The sequence below is a fragment of the Anoplophora glabripennis genome, unplaced genomic scaffold (genome assembly GCF_000390285.2).
Source record: "Anoplophora glabripennis isolate ALB-LARVAE unplaced genomic scaffold, Agla_2.0 scaffold104, whole genome shotgun sequence".
Lineage (NCBI taxonomy): Eukaryota > Metazoa > Arthropoda > Insecta > Coleoptera > Cerambycidae > Anoplophora > Anoplophora glabripennis.
Genome location: NW_019416210.1, coordinates 365,907 through 385,519, shown reverse-complemented (window position 1 = coordinate 385,519; position 19,613 = coordinate 365,907). Strand labels below are relative to the sequence as shown.

General features: G+C 30.5%; 1 protein-coding gene across 4 annotated transcripts in view; it reads left to right on the top strand.

Moving 5' to 3' along the window:
• LOC108904847 (multiple C2 and transmembrane domain-containing protein) overlaps positions 1-19,613 on the top strand; it is a 248,046-nt gene that overhangs the window by 202,945 nt on the left and 25,488 nt on the right. The window contains exons 1-3 of one of the 4 annotated variants that reach the window (XM_023454110.1): positions 165-451; positions 8,366-8,626; positions 16,492-16,651. The exons of 2 other annotated variants lie outside the window; for them this stretch is intronic. In XM_023454110.1, coding sequence (XP_023309878.1) covers positions 8,394-8,626; positions 16,492-16,651 — 393 coding nt within the window. In that variant the 5' untranslated portion in view covers positions 165-451; positions 8,366-8,393. Of the gene's footprint in view, positions 1-164; positions 452-8,326; positions 8,627-16,491; positions 16,652-19,613 lie in introns of those variants that run through there. One more of the 4 variants, XM_023454103.1, reaches the window with a different exon arrangement.

Sequence of the window (19,613 nt, the reverse complement as noted above, 5' to 3'; positions counted from 1 at the left end):
ATAAATTGAACCATTTCTCGGCTCCCCTTGACCTACTCCATATGCCACCACTGACCCCTCCAACTGGTAATCGAATGTGAATGGTAAACCCGCCCATGAGTGATTCATGCCGTACTTATTATTTTGTTACACGCCAATATTTACTCGTTCGTTGCGAGACTAACTATCAAACCATTCGTTTGATATACATTTGTTTGATGACTTATCGCTTTACCCGTATCGATATATCCGGAGTAAACAATATAGAAATGCGATTTAGATAATATTTGATTCTCTAATATAAATAATTTATGCGGTTTCGCGAGATTAACCTAAATGCGAGCCGTGTTTGTATAGACATTGAAGTGCGCCAGTTGCCAGTTCCGTCTGACAATATACAGCGAGTAGAGTGTGGTGTCGTGTAGTGAATAAATGTAAAATGAGGAACTAATTGACGTAAAGTTTATACACAGTATGTTTCATAATTAAATCATTTTGTGATTTGTGTTGATGGGTTGTCAGTACGAACAGCAGTGCGTATTGCTGGAAGAACAAAATAACAAACGCACTATTCCAAGATTTTTACAAATTAACTAATAAAAACTTACTTATAGGTAGTTTCAACAGATTGAAATGCATTTTTTACTTTACTTTAAAATTGTTAAACTAAGTTCAAATTACTTCAAAAAATGATTCGTAATAATTTGATCGAAGAAGTCATATCATACTCTTTGATAAAAAATCTAACTTTATACGTAAGTTTATTTTAATAATTATTATCTAAAATAAAAACAAATAATTATGTATCTAAATATTACTACGGACAAAACAAGTAACCTTATGCCACAGGCAATATTGCTTACGTATTGAAATCATCAAACAATGTAAACTTGTCAAAGTATGTCCTTTATTTTTCTTCTAACATCACCTTTGACAGAGATCTAACCTATGTATTCCTGAATTATAAAGATTGTTTTTTTAATTGGCCTCTTTTTCAAATGAAATTAGTCCGAAAATGGACAGGATTCAATTATAAACAAAATATAAATCTTGTGCATATAATTATCGACTTAGCGAAAATCAAAAAGTACCTATGTTAGTGTCTTTAAATTGTTGAAATCTGAAAAAACCACACACAGTAAAACAATGCCACATGTATAAATAAAAATCTACAAAATGGCATTGGAAAACAGGATTTTTGAATTTATACAAGTTATTTACTTAATCTATGTAAGAGAAAAGTTAATAAATTCACCTCCTTTTTTAAAGGAGCTTAAGGATAAATGATGAAATACCACGGGTTTTTTATATTGAACTGAAGATACAGATTGTCACAGTACAAAGTGACATTTAAAAAATATAGGAATAGGAAAAGTATGAAACCAGTATTTTTATTCTAATTTTGGGGTGCTGAATATGCTATTTATTTTTCCCGAAAACTATGGGAACACAGTGAAAACAACCCCTGCATGGAGATGTAAAGAGAATTTATAATTACACAAAGAATTATTTATGATCCCTTTCACCCGTTTATGGGGGTGAAAACGACTGTTATAGATAAAATCCAATTTCTTTAAAAAATATTATTTAGCGGTCATGATGGTGCTTTTAGTCCTAATGGGCCTTTAAGTCGCAATTTTGGTCAGTTTGCCTGAATTTTTGATATGAGTTAGTTTAAGGAATGTTATAACAATAAGTGACAGTAATTTTTAAAATAAAGTGATTTTTCACGATAACTCAAAAGGGGGTAAGAGTTAGAAAAAAATTTCTTACAAATCTTGAAGAGCATTAAATTCTACATAAAAAGGGTTTAGGGAGACTAGAAGTTATGGAATGATTTCAGAAATTTAGCAGAAAAATGAATGAATTTTATCTCTTTTTTTTTAAAGTACTCTAAAAAATGTAAACTATGTCTTCAGAGAAATAGTATATTTTTTAATTTTTAATAAAAAAGTTATAACAATTTCACAAATCGAACGTAATTTTTTATCTTTGTCGTAAAAGAAAATTTCGAAAGCAACTTTCCAATATGTTAAATAATCAATCTAATTGTTTCAGTGTTAAATCATAAAAAATAACGATTAAATTGAAATTGTTATGACTTTTTTATTAAATATTAAAATATATATGTATATCTATCTATTTCTCTGAAAAGAAAGTTTACATTTTTTAGAGTAGATTGAAAAAAAATTATGAAATTCATTAATTTTTCTGCTTGTTAGGTATAACTTTTCTAAATTTCTGAAATTATCCCTTAACTTCTAGCTACCCTAATTCTGTTAATTTTAATAGTGCAAGAAAAAGTCAATGGACCAGTTGTATGTAGAATTTTATGCTCTTTACAACTTTTATTTTTAAGAGCTCTTACCCCTTTTGAATTATCTTGAAAAACCCCTTTATTTTATCTTTTTTCACCCCTGGCCGGGGGTTGAAATGAAAGTTACTGTCACTTATTGTTATTATATACCAAAAATTAACTTATATCAAAAATTCAGGCAAGTTGACCAAATTGCGATTTAAAGGCCCATTTAATTGGACTACTCTACTACATAGTGTCACCCTTTCACACTCGCACCCCCTATGAAGGTAAAAGCTGCTTGTAATTGTTTCAAAGGTTATTTTTTATTTAAACAAATATTATTGAATCAATCAAAGTACCTAATAGTGTAATTGAGTATCACAATTTTTAATTGTCAGACTCTGTGCTTTAACCCTCTCCAACCCACTGTGGGGGTGAGATTTTATTCCCATTCTACCTTTTCCCCTTTTACTATGTTTGTTTTTGGGTTTAGTTTCGCTGCAATCTATGCAAAAATGTGCGGCAAATACAAAAACAATTAGACCTTGAAACAGTTACATACATGTAGGGGATGAGGGTGTGAATGATGGTAATATTATGTAAGTCAAGTAGCTTTTTCTCATTTGAACTACTACCATGACCACTAAAGAAATTGGATTTTATGTCCATAATAGTCGTTTTCACCAGGATGAAAGGGATAAGATGGTTTAGAATGGTATTATTTGTACCATCTGATTTAAGTTGCTCATTTAAATATATAATTATTACATTTTACAAACTGGTTCATAAATAATTCTTTGTGTAGTTAATTATAAATTCTTTTTTCACCTCCTTACAGGGGTTGTTTTGATTGTATTCCCATCGTTTTCGGGAAAAATAAATAGCATATTCGTATCCAGCACCCCGAAATTAGAAAAAAAATGACGCCATTACAAATTTTGATAACGAAAACATATTAACTTTTCGAAACGTTAACTCTGACTGACTCTGTTGTAAGGCTTTTTTAAGTTAGTTTTTTTGTTGTTATATGTCAGCTAAAATGACATTCGCATAAAATTTAAAGTGAAATATTCGCAAAAATAATGAATGTGGCTAATAAATCATTTATGATTTATTGCGATTTATTTATGATGTACGAATTAAATATATAAATGTGTTATGTATTTTTTATTTTTAAATTTACGTCAAGTTTTTATCCTGAAACATATCTCAAAACTATTTTGAAAGAGGGTGGATGCGATTTCTCAAAAATTAATGCACCGTTCATTGAAATTTTGCACACTTCTAAATAGGATTGACTATAGTGATTGAACGAAGACTTTTTTCTTTGACCATCACTTATTCTGCAAGGCAATATATGGTGTAAATTTTACCGATAATTGTCCTTTTTTGCATACAACTCTGCCAAAAATTCAAATTTGGATTTTTTAAATTTTAATCCTTCGTTCTAACACGAAATATGCTAACCTACTAATAGAAAATATTTGTTTTTTTATTTCGGACAAAGCTATCATGAGTTATCCTGATCACCGCCAGAATACTTTTTTCTAAGGGGTCCTCGAAAACTAGGTCCCAACGGTTAAATTTTCAAAATTTGTAAATAAAAATTTTATAAAAGATTGTTTAAATGTTGCTCTTTTATATGCTTAAAAGTTTCAATAAAATAATTATTTTATTATATTAAAAAATAATTAGAGAGAATATGCTTTTTTTTAACCTTCAAAATCCATGTGCTTACTGCTTATGGAAAATATAAAAACAAGTTATAAATTAAATATTGCTGGATGAGTTTATTCTTTCCCATAGAAAGTGAGTCACTCTAAATATGTTAGCAATTAAACGAACTGTAAATCAGTCAATTGTTTAAAAGTTATATAAACAAACATAATTATTATTATAAAGAACATACAAGAATCTTGATGAAGTAGTTTTGTAATAATTAAATGCATTACGTGATTAGTCATCTTCGGATTATTTCATGTTTATAATTTTCCGGATACGCTTACTTGAAATGAATCATTAAAAAATTATTAGAAGCTTTGAGAATTGATTGAAAATTTATTGCACAAAACTTTGTGCTACAGGATAATCTTTGACCGCAATATAATTGTGAGGATATTTACTTTTTATATCTAACGGAAAAAAGTTTAAATGTTTTAAATAGACGTTTCTCGAGCTGTTCACTAACATAGCAAAGCTGTTTTTTAAATCAATATTTTGAATTATTACTTGTTAACCTTTTCTAAAGTGCAATATTTCAATCTGATTTGATCTACTTTAAAGATATGTAGGGCTTGCTAGTTTCTTGAGAAAAATAGTAAATCAAAGCTCTCGCGTATTTATACTATACAGGGTGGCCCAATGAAAACAGTCCACCTGAAATATTTTCAATGCAACATATTTTTCCGGTAAACCCCGAAACAGGCCGATTTTGCTTTCAAGAGGGGCATCTTTTGATCATAAATTCATTAATGCAGGGTCATCTCCATAAACGGGGTGGCAATCCTTTCAAGAATCTTAAATGGCACGGGAGGTTAAGTGGCACATCATTTTAAAGGTATTTCAATTCCTTTTACAGACATGCTGAAGTTTTTTTGTTCTGTGTTAAAATTAATGTAAAAAACCTGTTGGAAGTGTCGGTGAAATAAATCGAAAAATAAAGTTTGTTTTCAAACAAATTTTAATTAATTAAGTGTTTAAATTGCTACTCATTTACTTCTCTACAGTAATAAAACCTTTATTCAACATTTTCCCGAACATTTTATAGCATTTCAGTGGTTATTTCATCACATGCGGCCACTATTCAGTGGCGAAGGTCTTCTAAAGAGGTAGGTTTTGTTTTATAAATAACACTTTTTAAATGACCCCGTAAGAAAAAGTTCAGTGGTGTTAAATCAGGCGATCTTGGGGATCTTTTACCAATCCAGTGTTCGAGAAAATGTTGATTTTAAGTCACGTACAGCAGCTGCATAGTGTGGCGGAGCGTCATCGTCATCCTGTTGAAAAAATGCATAATTCTCTGGGATTTGATCGTCGTTTTCAAGAATCTCCTCAAATTCTTGCAGTTACCCGGGCCATTTCATTATTTCGAAAATAGAGGGTGACAATTTCATTTCTCTCTGCAGTGGTGTAAACCATGATAATTTGAATCGTTTGCTTCAAAATAGGGAATGATAACTAATCAATGGATTTCTACATGTAAAATTCTAATAAAACCCATGACCTTATCAAGACTTCGATGATAAATCTCATTTTTCACAGTTTCATTATCCGGTGAGTTTCTTTATTACTATTTCAAGTCTTTTTTTCAATTTATTTCACCGACATTTCCAACAGTTTTTTTACATTAATTTTCAGGCAGAATAAAAAAATTTCAGCATGTTTGTAAAGAGAATTGAAATACCTTTAAAATGATATGGCACTTAACCCCCCGTGCCAGTTAAGATTTTTGAAGGGATTGCTCCTCTGTTTAGGGGGATGACCCTACATCTATGTATTTATGATCAAAAGATGTCCCCCTTGAAAGCAAAATCAACTTGTTTCGGGGTTTTCCGGAAAAACCTGTTGCCATGAACATGTTGCTTGTGGACTGTTTTAATTGGGCCACCCTGTATATAGATATAACAACTATGTTTGAAAATTGAAAGAAACTAATCCGGATTTATTTTTAATTTGTTTTATAACGTTTTCTCTTTCTTGCCAATATTTTACATTATTCCTTGAACTTTTTCCCTTGGTTAAATTTCCAGAATTTCATTTCATAATCAACTATTAGATACAGGGTGTATTATAATTAATAACGCAAATTGAAACAGCTGTAAGTGAACGATACCAGAAGTAAACATGGGTTCTCAAACTCGTCGTTTTCAAGGTCTCAAAAAAAAAAGAATTTTTTTCAGTTTTTCGATGATCTCAGGAACTGTTTGAGATACGCAACTCTTTTGTGTACATATTGTCATTAACATTGGCTACTTTTGAGCTCTAATTCAATTTTTATTCATATGACAGTGGCGCAGAATTTAGGATAGCGTGGGGTTGTTTTACCTCTAATATTTACGACTCTGGGACTCTGACCATTTGAAAGCATGTTTTAAATCATCAATGTTTTCTATACAAAAAGGGTACTCATCATCAAAAGCTCTAACGCGAACCGTTTTCAAGAAAAATGGCGTTTTATGAAGGAAAACATGAAAGATAGTGGCAACGTGATAATAAAAATATATTTCAAAATTAAGCAAATAAACTTAAAAAAACTTCAGTTACTTAATACTGTTGAAGATCTGAGGAATCGCATTATTGCATCCAATCACTCAGACGTAGGTTGGAGGCCTGCATTACCGTAGGAGGAGTCCATTTCAAACAACTGATTTTTGTTGTTTATTTGCTTAGTTTTGAAATACAGGGTGTCTCATAATTAGCTGCCAACCCTGAACATGCCGATTCTATGATCAAAACTAAGTAAAAAAGTTCATATGAACATGGGTCCGGAAATGATTCCTAAGGGCACAGGGACCCATTCAAGAGGGAGGAATGGAAATAATTTTTTTGCAATATCTCTCAATCGCGTTGTGATAAATGAATGAAATTTGGTATACACAGGTAAATTTTGATGAGGAATTTGATGGACTAATCTATTTATTTCCACAAGGTCCATTGGGGTGGGTACGGGGGGGCCCTTGGTACTTTGCGTGTGTAACTTTTTCATCTTTGACTTTTTAACAAATTGAACAGCAAATTCCGTTTTCCCAAACAGTTTTACGTTAAAAAGGTACTCTTGTTTCAACTCGTTATCTTTAACGGTTTCTGAGAAAATCGCTCTTGAATTAATCCCACTTTGGTCAATTTCATAGTAATAATTAAGGAGGCTATTCGTGGGTCCATTTTAAGAAAAAAACTTCATATGAACATATGTCCTAAAAGTCTTAACTTTTGAACTACAGGGTGCTAAAGTTTTATGAAAAAACATTTTTTTATGATAACATCCTATTACCCTAGATATTTTTTCAAATTTGGTACACGCCTTCTATACATCAAGATGCATTTTCTGATGTACAAACAATTTTATTATTTTTGCCAGTGGCGTCTGTACAGCTTTTGTATTGAATATTTTTGAAGAAAAATATGTTACGTCACTGCTTTTTCTTAAAAATCAGTTTTGAAATCCTCATTCCTTTCTGAGCAAATGTGGTGTCTTGAATTTTTTTCGTTTGACGTACGGTTTTCGCATAAAAAAATAAAATTCATTCATTTGCATCTTATTGGACCACTTACGAGTAAAAAAAAAAGATTTATGAAACTTTGAACAATAATTTATTTAAGATAATAACTTTTAAACGTTGAAATTAAGAAATTACAGTAATCTACATACATTTTGGAATGGTAAAAGAAAATACCCTGGCGTAACATATTTTTCTTCAAAAATATTCAATACAAAAACTGTACATCAGACGCCACTGGCAAAAATAATAAAATTGTTTGTACATCAGAAAATGCATCTCGTTGAATAGAAGGCATGTACCAAAGTTGAAAAAATATCTAGGGTAATAGGGTTATCATAAAAAAATGTATTTTCATAAAACTTTAGCACCCTGTAGTTCAAAAGTTAAGACTTTTAGGACATATGTTCATATGAAGTTTTTTTCTTAAAATGGACCCAAGAATAGCTTCCTTAAATATTAGCACGTTATTAAGAAACACCCTGTATTTTTTTCTATCATGTTACCACTATTTTTCATGTTTTCCATCATAAAACTCCATTTATCTTGAAAATGTTGTCAAAAACTGAAAAAAAATATTTTTTTTGCCACCCTATATCTCGAAATTGGTGCGTTTGCGGCCCAAGACTTTTTTGCTTCTAGTATCGTGTGATTACAGCTGTTTCAGCTATTAATTATGATACACCCTCTATAATTCGAGAGTTAATAAGTTGCAGTTTACTGTTACCATATCAATCCTAACTACTTATCACCATACGTAGTCACATATTTAGCTCTTCAATAAATCATTGAAACAAAGTTCAACACAAATCACGAAGTGATGCAATAGCCAAACACTTGAAATCGCCAGCATGTCAAAGTTAACTTTTAGAATAACTCCTCAACAACAAAAGAAGAAAATGAATTACACATCAACAAGCCGCATACGCCGTCGAATGAAAACCAAGTTCTCTCGATTTAAAACTAGAATCCACGACGAACTCTCTCGATCACTGAATGATTTGACAGTTATTGTCCAACCCCATAGTGTTTATTTGAAGAAATTCATGCTGAAAGAGGTGACAGCGTCTTCGGTGTCATTATCTTGCAAAGAAGGAGAAGAATGCGAATCTCTCTATACCACAAACGTTAGGTGAGATTTTCAAAGACACCGATAGAGATGTAGAGACACAAAAATTGTACCTACAGGCACAGATTAGTAGTCTCTTCCAAGCCCTATGTATTTGGACTCTTAGAAACTGAATATCATGGAAAATGTTTCTTTTTAACTGCCAAAAACTTTGAATATAGCCATGGAAATCAATGGACGCATCAAATCGGTGGAACTTATTATAGTCCAATCAGCAGAGGCTGAAAAGTTACTGTTGGTGACATTTCCTTGATAACTCGGAAATAACTACACAGGAATGCTTTAAATGATAAAATGATTAACAATAACAGGCTAATTTGCTGACAAAGTATTTTATCAGGAAAAAAATTATTAACAATTTAATCGTGAAAATTTTTTATTAGTAGTTTTCTTTAAATAACTCAGTGGGATGACTTTGTACGAAAAAATGCTTAGGACATGATTTTGTTCGTAACAAATATAGCTACAAAATGGCGGTGGTCCGATTACGAAAATTGCAATAACAAAGCCGTGACATTGAAAAAACGGTATAAAACGTCAATTTTTTAAAGTTGCTGTAAAAATGTCAATTATAAACAAAAAGTGATAAATCTTTCGAAAACTATAGTTCCATATATATACAATAATGACGCTAAAGCCGAAAATCAGGAGAGCAAAACTTTTTGTTCTATAATGTGTTATACATTCATCGGCATCTGAAACTCGAAACTTTACCAAATTTGTTTAAAGTTTTGCTGACACTTACTTACGCAAATTTCGTAATCGGGCCACCGCCATTTTGAAGCTATTTTTATTACGAACAAAATCATGTCCTAAGCATTTTTTCGTACAAAGTCATCCCGCTGTTATTTAAAGAAAACTAGTAAAAAAAAATTTTTCACGATTAAATTGTTAATAACTTTTTTTCCTTATAAAATACTTTGTCAGCAAATTAGCCTGTTATTGTACTCATCATTTAAAGTAGGCCTGTGTAGTTATTTCCGGATTATCAAGGTTTGACATAGGCCGAACCTCTACCAACTGGACTATTACTAATTTTGGGTATTCAAATACTCGGTCAACCCCTCAGCTTCTGGTGAACACCAGAAAATCGCCCCAAAAACCTAAAGATTTACTAAAACTTGACTTTCGGCGGATTCAACAATCTCAAACAGCAGACAAGTCAAGTGACTGACGTAAATTTATTTAGTAAGCCACGAACCAAATTCCTAACCCATAGACACTGCACATAGCTTGGCATACTGTTCTTCACATAGGTCTTTCCGTTCAAAGTGGTATACTTTTTAACATTCGGCATTATTTATTTGTCTTGTATGTCTACATAGACATTAAATATTTCTAGCATAAAAAACTAAACATTTGTATACAAATCCATTGTAGAACTCAGAGATCAAAAAATTTCTCCTAAAAAGTCATCTATTCTCTGTACCTACTGACAATAGTAAATCTAAATTAACAAAATTGAGGAATAAATTTTAAGCACAGCAAAATATTTATTTATTTGTTCAAATTTTACAAAAGTAAACATATTCTAATGTCTTAATTTTATTTTTCATATATTTTAATTGAAGCAGGAATTAAGTTAAAGAATTTTAGAGCTTAATAAAATATATTTCTTTGAAGTTGAGATCTTTTAAGAACCTTTTATCTGAATTACATATTTATTGTAGCTCTTATTTCATAGTTGTGTAAAAGCAATAAAATCAGCAGCTTAATATTGTTTTATTTATCATAAAACGATATTTTTTAAGCAGTATTTTGACAAGACTGTAAATTTTTCATAGCATTGTCATACACTCCACCAAAGTACGACAATATACCAGGTGATTCAGTTTGATATTCGTGGGCTCGTATCGCTTAAATATTGCTCTATGTATATTTCCAAATATTTCGTAAAATTAACTTTTTTTAATAGTTGAACAAGCGCAGACTGTGTATTTTAATATTATTAAATGCATGTTGACCCAAAATTGTAAGAGAAAAAGCAATGGAATCAGTTTTGGAATAATTAAGAATAAATTATTGTTACTTATTCACTGCTGTATAATTTTCAACTCGTTTTCTATATTTTTATATGCATATTTCCAGTCGTTTCCGTGAAATATGATAGCGGTTTCATATGCGTAAGAAATTACCTTACCACTGTTAAGTACCTAAATTTGCAATTTTATTAGGTAATAAGTATACATTAAAACAATATATATGTATATAAAACAATTTGGGATAAATGTTTCTTGTTTCTATTTCCATTACTTATATTGTTACTAATTTTAACGCTTTGAACGCTGTTATTTAGATAACATTTTAATAAATCTAACACGTTTTAGTTAAATCGACAAATACAGCAAGACTTTTTTTCGCTATTAATATATTATATTATATCAGTTATATGTATAACGGATTATTTCATTAGTCAATTTATTTTCAAATTGTTTATTAAATAAAATATTTTCTTCTGAAAACTGAACCAACCTCGTTTTTCATCAACTTAATTTTTCAAATATGTGTGAGAGATTTATAATTTGTAGTTTTAGTTCTGTCACCATTCTTATAAATTGGAGTTTACTGTAGATGTCTTCCATGCATTAGAAATCACATTTGTTGAAAACGGAAACGAAAATTTAAGTTAGACTTATCATCCAAAGAGAAATACAATAAATGTAAAGTTGTGATACTGAATCCAGATTGTTTGCTGATTTTTAGGTTTTAGACTTAGAGGTTGTTTTCTGGTATTTACCCGATGCTCAAGGGTTTCAAGGGTTGACTGACTCTTTGAATACCTAAGGAGAAACCTATTGAATGCAGTTTCTTTTATTTTTAAAGGCGACCAAAAAAAAATTGCGTTTACCAAGGTTTTTAATTGTCCGAATAAATTTCATCCAATAGACCAGTTTTTTGTACCCCTGAATCAAATGAAAATTAACAATATTCAACTGGCTAGGTCACCGCCATAATATCTATAAAATATTATTTTTAACGTTTATTTCAACTAACGATTATGTCCAATGTACAATGTGCAAGTCAAGAATATTGATTATGAAACAAAAACGTATAAGTTTTGCTAATAACGCCAAGACAATTTAATTTTTGGTTTTTCTGATCGCTACTTTTTTCACTTATAATAGTACAAGAGGTTTGTACTTTACCGGGCAAATTTGGGTTAGTTGATGAATAATGAGAAACTGTTGCCTAGCAATTAGACGAGAAAAACTGTCAACGATTAAATGAAAAACTGTCAAATTAGGTTGACAGTTTTTCGAGTCAAATTGATAAAGGAAACAGTTTAGAATTTAAACACAAATTTACCCGGTATCAATACAAACATCGAGTGTAATTCGGCAGAACAATTTAATGAATAAGAAATTTAGAAACATATCGATGCACTTTATTTATGAAATACTAAAAAATAAAAACTTTTATTTGAGCGTACAATTATTATTAAACACGCAGTTATTGAAATTCATACGAGGAATACTAATGTCGCTACAGGTGCCACAGCTAATCGTTTCTTTAGTAGATTTGTTCTTTTTCCAAACGATGAATATTGCTCTTTGTCAACTTGTAAGTATGGTTTTATTGATGATAAATTGCTGTGTCCTGTTATTTTTATTAGAGATTGTTCTTTAATTCCGCTTTTATTCAATTCGCTAACTACCGCTCGATTTGAGTGATTTGTAATTTTGACACGTTTGACATCTGTACCAGTGCGTTATGCTGAGCATTTAGTCCATTTGGAAATTTCATTAATTCCAATCGGCACATTTTTATACCAACCTTTAGAATTTTTCTTCTTCCAAAAGGGATTTGGTGTAAGAAATACCTACTGTGTCCAATGTTATGGTAGTGCCTCGTTTTTCCATCGACTTTTTAAATAAGCGCGCATTTAAATAGAGAATTACCTATACTCGAAACGTCCAGTTTCTTTTCCATTATTTTCAATTTCAGATACGAAATAAGTGGTTTTGCAGTAAGTTGTTTCTCCTCCATCGACGGTGGGTTTCAGAAACTTGAACTCTCTACAAAGTCCTGGCACGGTTTTTTGAAAAGAAAATTTTTTATCCATAACATGACTGAGAAATCGTAAAAAATAGGACTTTTAGGGGTCTTCTAGAAAATCTAAATAACCGTGCCAAGACCTTGTAGAGAATTCATTCAAGTTTCTGAAACCCACCCTCGATTTTCTGTGCAACCATTGGTTTTTGAGATATCGATGAACAAAGAGAAAATGATCCATTTTCATTCAAAGTCCGATAGCTCGGCGTATCGAGACAAAAAAAAAGAAATTGAAGCTAAATGAACAACCTATCTAATCCATAAGATGGTTAAGTTGGAAAAATTTGTTTCAAGTCCGTACACCAAAAATAAAATCGAAAAAAATTCGAAAAATTTTTTCTCATGATATTCATTAAGATTACGCGATACGTGTTACTTGAAAATTTTTTTTTGCAAGATCCAAAAATTAGAAACTTCAAGCTTCAAATTGCTTTTTTTATACTCCAATACGACCATTTTTATCAAAGATACAACCATTTGAAAAATCGCTGAAAATTTAGATTTTTTTTTTGATCCCTTAATTTTTTCCATTAGTGTATCTGGCTCAAATTTATACCCTCCCGCATCGCAAAAAGTAGAAAATTGTCGCCAGATTGATGATTGAGTCGCAACTGTGTTAGCAGGCACACAGGTATTAACAATTTGACTAATTTCGTTGTTCGTAAACTCCCGAATGGACTCATTGTTAGAGTTCAATAATTCAATAAGTTGTCGACTATTTATTTTGGAAACTGACACCGTGATAATTGATTAAAAAATGAATAACTGAAAAACCCACTAGTGCATTTGTCGCTGTAAAAGTTGCAGGTAACTTTTGCCGCTGTCAAAGTGACAATTGCACTGTGGTATATGGGATTTTTTATACGTAAATTATATTGTCATAATAATTCTACACAGCTTCTTTTTTTTACGACGTAGGTATATGTACAATCTACAATGATTGGTGCAATCCTATTACTTAATAGTCCAGTTGGTAGATGTTGGGCGTGTGTCAAACCTTGATAACCCGGAAATAACTGCACAGGTCTACTTTAAATGATGAGTACAATAACAGGCTAATTTGCTGACAAAGTATTTTATCAGGAAAAAAATTATTAACAATTTAATCGTGAAAAAAATTTTTTTTAGTAGTTTTCTTTAAATAACTCAGCGGGATGACTTTGTACGAAAAAATGCTTAGGACATGATTTTGTTCGTAATAAAAATAGCTACAAAATGGCGGTGGTCCGATTACGAAATTTGCAATAACAAAGCCGTGAGATTGAAAAAACGGTATAAAACGCCAATTTTTTTAAGTTGCTGTAAAAATGTCAATTATAAACAAAAAGTGATAAAACTTTCGAAAACTATAGTTCAATATATATACAATAATGACGCTAAAGCCGAAAATCAGGAGAGCAAAACTTTTTGTTCTATAAGGTGTTATACATTCATCGGCATCTGAAACTCGAAACTTTGCCAAATTTGTTCGAAGCTTTGCTGACACTTGAAATTTGGTACACACATAGTGTAAATATGCAGAAACCAAAAGCAATTTGCAAAATTCAAGTATCTTCATTTTTGCAGTTTTGGTAAGGTTTTATACGTCACCCTAGTTTTATACGTCACCGTTTTTTTAATTTTTGGACGTATATTTATGTATATTTATAAAATATTCCATTACGGTAGATTAGCCAGCATAATTACCTACAATTTAAAAAAATATATATTTTCATCGTTTAGATCCTAAGCTACTTAACATTTTGCGCCTGTTAGCCGTAGTCGTACATTATTCAACATATTAACATAAAACAAAATCGTACGTGTGGGGTAAACCTTTAACTTTAAGTAAACAATTGTTTAAATTTACTGTTGCATATTTCTAATAGTATACAAGCGCCGAAGAGCGGAGCTCGCGCTCGAAAATGAAAAGTTAAAGGTTTACCCCACACGTACGATTTTGTTTTATGTTAATATGTTGAATAATGTACGACTACGGCTAACAGGCGCAAAATGTTAAGTAGCTTAGGATCTAAACGATGAAAATATATATTTTTTTAAATTGTAGGTAATTATGCTGGCTAATCTACCGTAATGGAATATTTTATAAATATACATAAATATACGTCCAAAAATTAAAAAAACGGTGACGTATAAAACTAGGGTGACGTATAAAACCTTACCAAAACTGCAAAAATGAAGATACTTGAATTTTGCAAATTGCTTTTGGTTTCTGCATATTTACACTATGTGTGTACTAAATTTCAAGTGTCAGCAAAGCTTCGAACAAATTTGGCAAAGTTTCGAGTTTCAGATGCCGATGAATGTATAACACCTTATAGAACAAAAAGTTTTGCTCTCCTGATTTTCGGCTTTAGCGTCATTATTGTATATATATTGAACTATAGTTTTCGAAAGTTTTATCACTTTTTATTTATAATTGACATTTTTGCAGTAACTTTAAAAAATTGACGTTTTATACCGTTTTTTCAATGTCACGGCTTTGTTATTGCAAATTTCGTAATCGGACCGTCATTTTGTAGCTATTTTTATTACGAACAAAATCATGTCCTAAGCATTTTTTCGTACAAAGTCATCCCGCTGAGTTATTTAAAGAAAACTACTAAAAAAATTTTTTTTCACGATTAAATTGTTAATAACTTTTTTTCCTGATAAAATACTTTGTCAGCAAATTAACCTGTTATTGTACTCATCATTTAAAGTAGACCTGTGCAGTTATTTCCGAGTTATCAAGAAAATGTCACTAACAGTAACTTTTCGGCCTCTGCCGACTGGAGTATAAGTAGAAATTATGAAGCGATTTTGTCTAATTTTTTTTTTTTCTAAGAACAATGTAGGAATCTCTTTTTCAGAAAAACATTATTTAATAGAAATTTAGCAACATTAACGGACATTAACAATTACAATAAACGTTCAAATCGTTTGTTCAAATACATGTTGTACATACCTACAAATATAAGATATTCGCAAGTAAAATTTAACAAAGTAATTAAAAAAGATCTCAAGACATAAGTCTTTACAAAACATTTGTTTTTGTTTCACACTCAATATTCCTCACTTTTGTTACACAGCATTATAGTAGATTATTAACATTTGTCACAACAAACTGGTTTGTAAATAACAATGTTTTTTTAGTTACGTAATATAATAACAGCCTTGAAAACTTAGTTAACTTATGATATTACAGCTACAGAAATAATGAAGTTATGCGATGTTAATATTAGGAATATTTATAATCTGATGGGCACTAGCAACTATTTTTGGCTATTATTTATTAGTTATTATTATTATTATTTCTTAAATACGTATGGTTAAAAAATATATGAATTACAGATTTGTTTGATTTGTCATAGAAACTGAACTGTTGAAATTAATCAAGAAAAATAATATCTCTTCGGACATTACCATTCTATTTTTAAATTAAGAATAATAAACGCCAATCTGTGGATATGCGTTCAGTCAGTTTAAAAAGTGTGGCAACATTATTTCAATTTTCATTGTTTACAAAATATATCAATAAAAGTTTAAATCCAATCAAACCCAGCATTATTGATCCAAGGAGCCAGAAATTATAGTTCTGAAATTTATTTATCTTGTTCGAAGTTAAATTAAAAAGTGCGCTTTTTTTTCAAAAAATGTTACGGCATAGAGATTAATACAAAGGACCCCGCTCAATTCTTATGGAAAGTGACTTCTAGAAGGTTTTAATTTTCGTTTAAAAAAGTTGCTTTAAACTGTCGGTTAATTGTGTCGAACTACACTCTGTCGGTGTCAGAAAGACTAAAAGTCACTAAAACCACATTGTAATAATATAGAAAAACTATTGACATTGTATCATCTACTGATGATACAGAAGACGACACTTTTGAGAAGGAACATGTCACGTATAGGGTGCTATTGGATGATCCGGAGGAAGCAAGCTTGATGGAAAAAATAAGCTTGAAGTTCAGAGAAAGGAGTGATAGAGTTCATAGGGTAATTTTTTTTCATACTACTTGTTATTGCTTTCAATTAAATAGTTATAGTCACTGTGAAGAAAATGTATGTTAAAATTTACTTCTACTTAAATAACATTCAGAGTAAGATTAAAAAAAAGAACATTCACTTTTATTCGAAATTAAGGCACCAACTATTTGAATTGTTCTTATTTTTACTTAAGAAATATCCACTTACAGTTTGTGTACTTCTTTAAACCTCAATTATTTATTATTTCAAAAATTGTACTTTCATTTAAAACTTTTTAAACAGATATATTCAATATTACAAAATTCGTTTAAACTATCATCAACATTTCATAACAGTCCAATAGAAGGAAGGTAATTGTCCATAAACCCCTGACTTTAATTGTTCTGATTTTATTCGTTGGATTGCGTATAATTTTCACAGCCATCTACGTCAACGAGCAACTGAAGACTTAAAAAAAAGCTGCAGTTTTCCCATTTTTCAAAATAACAATACCGAATATTATATCGTTGAAAAGCATAAAAAAGACAATTTTTTCTAGCTCATAACTAACAATGGTTTACATTTAAAAAACCATAAAGTGTTCACGAACAATTTGATCACATTATCTTATTGACACTGCAAAAGCCTGAAACTGTAATTTAAATTTTTTTGGTAAAATAAATAGCAACGGAGCCACACGCACCTGAAGAAATTGGCCGAATTCGGATTTTTTCAAATATCTAGTCAGCCATGACTTTTTTCCAAAAAATAAAAGTAACATTTAATAAGGATCATAAAACTGCACATCTTTCCTCATTTCAGCATTTTTGTATCTCTGCTACTTTGCCAGATCCCTACACTAAACATCGAAAAAAACTCACCCTGTATATTTCAAAAAGTAAAATGTATGTTTTTATCAGGTGTGTCAAACCTTAAACAAATCAAATAATACATGTGTGTTCTGTGATTATAAATGTAGGTGTCACGTTAAGATTACTGTTATTTATCTCTGGAAGTTAAAAAAAAGCAGTGCCTATATGTTCACGTAGACAATTCAATAAAAGTTGTCAACAAGACAAATGTTCCACATGTAAAACATTGTATGTATAACACCGATCCTGAACTTCAGGACATGAAGTACAGACAAAAGGAGGAAACAGAAAAAGTAAAACAGAATGCTATTTGACAAACAAATTGACATGAATCGAAATAGACAAGTAGAAACTCTGTATCTTATATTTAGTTTTATTTGAGAATATATCTTTATGTTAACATCCATCACGATATCATTCGCCGAGCAATTGGATTAAATACGGTGCGAGGAATTAAATTAATTAAATTAATTATTAAATAAAAATTAATTGGATTAATTAAATACGGTGCGTATTTAAGAGAAAAATGTTTTCAGTTTTTCTAAGCTACAGCTTGAAGTCGAAGAACAAATGCAAACACAGCGATCCTCTTTATTTTCTTATGAAGAAAACTAAAGAGTAATTGATAGTAAAGACCAAAGGAAAAATTGATTATTATTAGTATCTTGATACATCAGTCAACACCATAGTTTTGTGAGTTGATCTGATCAATTTTTTTACCCATCAGGTTGAGTAAGAAGTTGTTGCTAAATTTAATAATTTTTTTTAACGATTCACTCCATAATGATCTTTTATATTGAACCTTGACTTTATATTAAAATCTTTTTACTTCGAGGAATTTATTTAACTTCCTATTGATGTATAATGATAATTTTAAATAGTGTTTAAACAAACATAATAAAAGTCTAATCTATTTCCACCTTAAACCTTAAAGAAGCTGTTCTAAAAATATATTTGTTAGGACAAGATTAATTGGGATTATAAAGTTTTTAGATAATTAATATTTGTTTTATGATAATATTTTATGTGACTTGCAATAAAATTTGATGTCTCATGAGAAATGTGTATTATAGATAAAAATTGTTAAGTTTCAAGGTACATTAATATATTAGAGCCTCAAAAGAACAACCGTAATGCCAAAAAAATATGTTACAACACTTTTAGGTCAATGAGCCAACTGAATAAAAGAAAACAAATACTTTTACTACAAATTTTGGAAGCAAAGCCTTCACTCACTATGATCGATGTTTTGAAGTAGTTCGGTCATACTTAAAAGTACTTGAATTTGTACAAAAATTTCAGTTAATATAAATAAAACTAGTATCTAGTACTAAAACTCAAAAAGTGGGAAACGCGGTTTTTTTTAAATCAAACAAGTCAAAAAATGTTATAAAACAGAGTAGAGACAGTCAGAGTTATAGCTATCTTTTTCAGTTTTCAGGAAAATGATGGCAATTTTTCATTTTTTACTATCATAGCAAACATGTCGAGCTCAACTTTCAAGTAACACGAACAACAAGCAAAGTTTTGTGAGTTTTGTGAGTGAAAAACAAATAAATTAAATCAATTACTCGAAGTGTCCATCTCCAAACTCAATGCACTCTTAGCATCTTTTGGTTAGAGAATTCACAGCAGCTCTGATTAAAACTAGATTTTGTTTCAAATTAGTGCAGGCCCTATTTAGCCTTTGCACTAACCGGTCTCTATTTGCTATAGGAACGCCATAAACGTCATTTTCTAGGTTACCCCCACATAAAATAATCTAAAATATGCTGGCGCCCTGTCAGTTTGAAAATAGGTGCCGATTCGTTGGTCCGAAAGTATATCGTCCATTAACTGGAAGAGGCTGTTGTCCAAAAAATTTAAAATCAGATCGGAATTTAGTCTAGGTAGCAAGATGTTTACTTGGATAATATGTTTCATAATTCGTAAACCATTCACTTTTCGACAAAAATAAAAGAATGTTTTTCCATCCGGAATNTACCTACCTGTGAAAAGAGCGATTGCCTCCACTTTTAAAGCGAAATCTACATATAACACAATATTTTCCCATTGTCTATTCACAAAAACAATAAATTCTGCCAAAGAAACTAATAATCCACGGTAAACACAACGTTAAA